The sequence below is a fragment of the Phalaenopsis equestris genome, unplaced genomic scaffold (assembly GCF_001263595.1).
Source record: "Phalaenopsis equestris unplaced genomic scaffold, ASM126359v1 Scaffold000002, whole genome shotgun sequence".
Classification (NCBI taxonomy): domain Eukaryota; kingdom Viridiplantae; phylum Streptophyta; class Magnoliopsida; order Asparagales; family Orchidaceae; genus Phalaenopsis; species Phalaenopsis equestris.
The window spans coordinates 53,880,855-53,887,264 of record NW_018164444.1 but is presented as its reverse complement, the minus strand read 5'-3'; the positions used below and the strand labels follow the sequence as shown (position 1 = coordinate 53,887,264).

The window sequence follows — 6,410 nt, the reverse complement described above, 5'->3', positions numbered from 1 at the left end:
AGTGTCATTATTTTTTGGTGATCTGCTTGCATCGTAGCAGATTGGAGGGTGTTTGGAGAGGAGGGAGAGGAACTAGGGCATCAAGAATTGGTTCCGTGCGAATCCTTTCACATCACAAATTGATTCTCGTGCGAATCCTTTGACAGGGCGGTGAACAAAAGGCAGATGATACAGGAGAATAGGGAGGAAAAGCTAGCGAGATGGAAGGGCTAATACGAAAATGAAACGAGAAGAGGATTGATGGTATCTGGGAGCGAAGAGGGGTTAGGACAGAGTAGACGCGAAGAGGGGTTAGGACAGAGTAGACGCGAAGAGGGGTTAGGACAGAGTAGACGCGTAGAGGGCAACTTCGTCCAAAAGAAAAACAAAACGCGGATCTTGCCCAAGGCAACTTCATCCAAAAGAAAAACAAAACGCGGATCTTGCCCAAGGAGCTGCGTCTGACATTTAGTTAAAAAGCCAAACATCGTTTTGTAAAACGCTATTGATACACTTTCTTTAAACGATATGACGGCGTTTTCAAATGCCGCCGCAGTGAATAAGCTGTCCCCAACGGACCCTAAATGTGATTTCCTCGGATACTCTGCTACTGGTGTCTTAATCTTATCACAAACAAACTTGATGCGAGTGCTGATATCTCTTTCTTTGAAAGTGTCATCTACTTCTCTATCACTGCTTCTAGTGAGGGGGAGCTATATATCTTAGACATTGTTCCTTATCCGACTTCTATGGATATTTCTCCAACCACTATATCCGAGGAGCCCTTTGTCCCTCTTGATCCACCACCTACTAGACGACTAGACTCTTTTCCCACCCTCCGTGTCTATACTCAGTGCATTTGTTCCTTTGTTCCTACTTTGGAGCCCGCTACCTCTTTATAGGACATGAAATCCACTTTGAGCGACATCCCCAAAATTACCCCTACTCCGAATGAAGAGGTGAGTTCTCTTATTGAGGTATGTAATCACGCAAATTCTCTTTATTTCATGGCAAAATATATCTGTTTCCGCAGCGTATCACCGACCTACAAAGCATTTGCTACTAGCCTGATGGTTCATCATCTCTCATCCACTATTGAGACGACATTAGCAGACCCTTTCTGGAAAGCTGCAATAATGGATGAGATGAATGCCCTTCAGCGGAATAATATGTAAGATGTTGTGGATCTTCCTCTGAGTAAGAAAACAGTGGGGTTTTGCTGGATTTTTAGCACCAAGTTTAACTCCGATGGATCTTTTGAACATAACGAGGCATGATTGGTCGCCAAAAGCTATTCACAAACATACAGAGTTGACTATGAGTAGACATTTGCTCCAGTTGCTAAATTAATTACCATTCAGGTCGCTATCCCTTGCTGTGAATTTGGATTGGCCCTTGCTAGGTTGCTATCCCTTGCTGTGAATTTGGATTGGCCCTTGCTCAAGCATGATGTCAAGAATGCTTTCCAAAATGAGGATTTCACAGAGGAGGTGTTCACGTGCCTCTCTCCAGGTTTTGACTCTGCTTTCTCCCGTGGACAAGTGTGCCGACAGCGGAAGTCTCTCTACGGACTGAATCAATCCCCAAGGGCTAGGTTCAACAAGTTCACAAAGGTGGTAGTGGGCCATGAACTTTCTTAGGCCCGTCATACTCTTCTTTTGGCATTCCTCCAATGACCAGATTGCTATCTTTATCATCTATGTCGGCGATCTTATGCTCACAGATGACGGTCTACCAGCATTGGAGTCTCTGAAAGACATTCTTGCTATTTTCTTTGAAATGAAGGACTTGAGGTTGCTTCGGTACTTCTTAGGGATGGAGATTGTCGATCATCTAGAGGCATTTGGCTTTCTCAGCGCAAACATGTGCTTGACCTATTGTTAGAGTAATCGTTTTCTTTGCAAACTATTTGCCGTCTCATTGAATCCCAATGAAAAATTATCTGATATTCCTAATGCGGTTTTATTGAACAAGACTCACTACCAATATCTTGTGGGGAAACTCATTTACTTCACCCATACGTGCCCCGACATTTGCCATGCGGTTGGTATTTTGAGTTAATTCTTGCATGATTCCTATGAGTACCATCTCTAAGTTGTCCACAAGATCCTTCACTACTAAAGGCACATCTGACTCAAGTTTATTTTTTTCGTGCAACACCTTTCGTTCTATTTCTATTTGTACAGACGTTGATTGGGCTGGGTCCGTCCATGATTGGCGATCTACCTTGGGGTGTAGCTCATTCGTGCGTAGAAATCTTGTCACATGAAAAAATAAAAAAATAGTTGGTTGTGTCCCGAAGCAGTGTTGAAGCTGAGTTTAACTCCATATCATTGGGTATTCATGAAACTCTCTGGTTACACATCATGCTCCGTGAATTACGTATGCCGATCTCTGCTCCTCTATAAGTGTTTTGCAATAATAAAATCATTATTAGCATTGCCCATAATCCGGTTCATCATGATCACACCAAATAGGTAGAGAATGGACTACACTTCATTAAGGAGAAGCTTGATTCACGGGAGATTTGTGTTCCATTTATTTCATCCAGTGATCAATTAGCGGATATCCTTACCAAGAATCTTCTTCGGCCGTTGTTTGATGATTTTAAATCCAAGCTGAACATGATGGGCATCTATGCTTCAACTTGAGGGGGCATATTATAATTTATTATTTCCGCTGCAATTATTATTAGCCTTTTTTGCTTCCGTTTCCATATTTATTCATTTCCTATGTAGTCTATTTGTGAATTTATGTTTTTCCTTTTATTTGAGTCTTGTAATGCGTATTTATACACTTTTTCATATCAATGAAAGTTGGAGCTCAATTCTCAAAAGTTAACATAATAATTATTAAATATTTATATACAGTGCCCAGTGACACTGAAATATAACATTTCTATATGTATCACATGAAACAAGTGCGATGAAATTTTTGCGACTCTTAAACTTGTGATAATCATGATGGAGGTATGTGAATGAATATTATAGGATAGGAGATTGACATGGAAACTGAGGAAAAAAAGCTTAAAGAATAATGGCATGATGATATTTTGTATTAATTCATGTGCTATCCAACAATTATCTCATTAACATCCATGTTGAGTGAGAAAGGAACTAGAATGTTAAGATGAGTTTTATTGTAAATTTACGAAGTGTGCATAAAGAGTGTGCATATGGTAGCTATTTCAAATTAAGTTAGTTTTTTGGAAGATTGAGGGAGGGAATTTGGGCAACAGATTCAGGTTTTGGGGCATGTGCGTTTGAGCATAAAAGAACTACTAATAAAAATGGGGTTGAATTAAGAGACTTTAGTTTGTTGACATATGTTTTGTATTATCATATTATTAGATGTTAGCTGTTTGGTTCACTAACACCTTTAAATTGTAATTTTGTAAATGAAATTTTAGTTTTATTTTGATATCATCTTGAGATCAATTAATTGTTCAATTTTGAACCTATCAATTTATCTATATTTAGATATTGATGATATATTTATAAAGTTAATCTAACTTATTGATTGTCACTAACCCTAGATTATTACCCCGATAAAAGAATCAATTATTTTTGCTCGAGCTCCATCATATGTTCTACCTTATATATACCATTAGTATACTTTTTAATGAGCATTTTATGAGGAAAACGACAGAAAGTCGATAAAACGGCAGGCAAAAAACGACAGAATTTCCTTCCGGTTGATGGAACAACGGGAACAACAGAGAACTCTAGAAAACGATTGTTATGAGGAAAAAACAGCAGAAATAAATTGATGTAACCCTACGGGAGAAATAATCCACGAACAGTGGGAACTGATGTAACCCCACGACTGCAATTCTATTTTGGAACTAGAAAAGGAGGCCGTCCGGGATGAGGCGCTGGCTGTGAAAACCTACAATGGAGGCCGATAACTGCTGAATCTTGGCTTAGGCTATGATACCATGTTGAGATTTGGAATAGGCCGCTCATCTTTATTGATAGAAGAGGGGGTATTTACACCCAATTACAATAGGCACAGTAAAGGAAAGAAACAAAATGGAATAAAATAAATAAGAACGGAATAAAACAAAATAAAGCAAAAAGAAAATATATAATGAGGGAATTAAAGTTAATAGACAAGAAATAATAAATAATAACGATTAGGGATTTGATTGATTATAAATCTAATAAATGTATATATACGTTCTCTCTTGTACAAGATAAGAACAATAAAAAATTTTAAGAGCTTTTTCTGTTCTTTTTTTTCCACTAGGAAATTGTAGTTGTGGTGCATTAGTGTGGTGAGTTTATCAGCCGGCGTCAAGATGGATGGCATATCCAAGGCATTTCTCAACACTCAGAACGAACTCTTCCCTTAAGAAACCAAGAGGGTAGGACCCCTTAGCGGAATATGACTTTCCTTTGGGGGTACAAAAATTGAATCATAATCAGGTCGAGACTGCTCTACGTTAGAAGCCTTGGTTGTCATGTAGGCGGACTTAAATGAGCACATTAAGGATGGCGCAAATGATGTAACATATTTTTTATTGGCGCAACAAATCTATGAGGGGTCTATTCGTAGGTTTGGTTTGATAATGACATTTTCTATACTAAAGCATCCATAGATAAATGGACTAGCATATCACATTAACTGGCTAGGCCTATTGGTTTATGCCCAATTTTGCCATAACACGAAATTTTTACCCCAAATAAGAGCCTTTTTGGGTTGTGATTGGGTATTGGCTTCTAACTCCCTTTGATGTGGCAAGCCAACTCGTGTGGCCAATGTCCTGTTCGATATCATTTTGCAAGAAATTAGCACGAGTCGGTTGATGAAGCACAAGATAGACTCCAAAAGAAGCTTGATAATGAACAAATATGCCAACAAGGATAAAGACAGTTGAAGTTCAATGTTGGGGACGGTGCTGCTCATACTTACTCCTAAAATTTTGAATAACATTCTAGCAATGTTGCATATCGTGGATTGGTTAAAAAATATGATGGCTGTTTAACAATTATTATTCATGCAATTATGTGGTGCTTTCTTTATCCCAAATTGTATGTTTCTTGTCATAGTTTGTGTTGTGAGAATATGTTGCATGGACTAAATTCTGCGTTGTATTTAAATTTAGCTGAGTGACTTCTATATTGCCCAGTACGACAGTTTTTGCTAAATACAACAACAACAACAACAAACGCCTTAATCCAATAATGTGTGGTCGGCTACGTGAATCCTTTTTCTCCATTGCGTCTATTGAGTATCATATTTTATTTTTTATACAAAAAGCTCAAGTTTTCCTAGGTCTACCTCTACCTTTCTTATCATAAGTCGAATCTAAAACATCTACTATCCTAATCGGATCATCAGATGGTTGACATTTATCAATGTGACAAAATCATGTTTTTGCTAAATAAAGAAAAAAAATTGGTAAGTAATCTTGTGACACTTAGGGTTTGTTTGAGATCATTTTTTTTGTTCTTCTTTTGTTTTTAAAATATATTTGCTTAAAATGTTTTTAACATATATTTTTTTTATTTCAAAAAACAAATAAACATATTTTTGAAGTAACTTAAAATAACATTTGGATTTGGATGTTTCGATTGTTTTAAAAAATATCTTAATCAAACATATCAAAAGTGGTTTGTTTCAAATCAAAACATAAACAAAACAAAATAAATAAAAAAAAAGAACAAAAAAAATAAAAGTGATCTTAAACGGTTGCTTAGTATTATTTGTACTTTGTTAAAAGTGCTCTGTATCTTACTAAACAAATTGCGAGGCAGTTATTTACTCGGCACTGGGTTTATTTTCATGAAATATTTTGTTTTAATTCTTTTGAAACTAATTATCAATTTCTTGTTACTTGCAGCTGAGTTTGGAAGATTTCCGGTCCATTTTATCCAGATGTAAAATGTTGCAAGCGACTGAAGAAAAGTGAGATGTTTGCATTCCTTGTGTAATGATATTTAGTATTCCACCTTTGCAAAATGACATCCACCCCCCAACCCATATAATTTGTGATCAGAACTGAAAGTTTTATGTATGCCTGATATGATGGGACACAAAGTTCCATGAGCCTCGCAAGAGCATTGTACGGCGGCCGTTTGCCACTCAGATGCAGCCCATATGCTAATGCTGAACATTACAAGGAGCCGTTTTCATGCCAATGTTTCCCTGACTTCAACTTTAACCGATGCCTTCGCACAAAACTTTACTTCTGTAATTATTTTTCCTGCAGATCCGTAGTCGCTTTATTGAAGTATTTGTGCATCACAATCTTTTCTTATTTAAATTTTTTGAAAAGCATTTTTTTTTCTTATTTTTAAAATTGTTAGCAATTCTTTCATTCTTTTACTTCTGTTCTAAGTATATTTGTTTCTATAATTGATAATCACGTTAAGGGAATGCTTATTTATTTATTTATTAAAATTGTTCAATTACATCAGCAAAAATGC

General features: G+C 36.8%; 1 protein-coding gene across 1 annotated transcript in view; it reads left to right on the top strand.

Annotated features, from left to right (window-relative positions):
• LOC110018989 overlaps nucleotides 1-6,238 on the top strand; it is a 15,585-nt gene extending 9,347 nt beyond the window's left edge. Inside the window, exon 6 of the mRNA XM_020716507.1 lies at nucleotides 5,825-6,238. Within this exon, the coding sequence (XP_020572166.1) occupies nucleotides 5,825-5,893 (69 nt within the window). The 3' untranslated portion in view covers nucleotides 5,894-6,238. The remainder of the gene's footprint in view (nucleotides 1-5,824) is intronic.
• The last annotated feature ends 172 nt before the right edge of the window (nucleotides 6,239-6,410 follow it).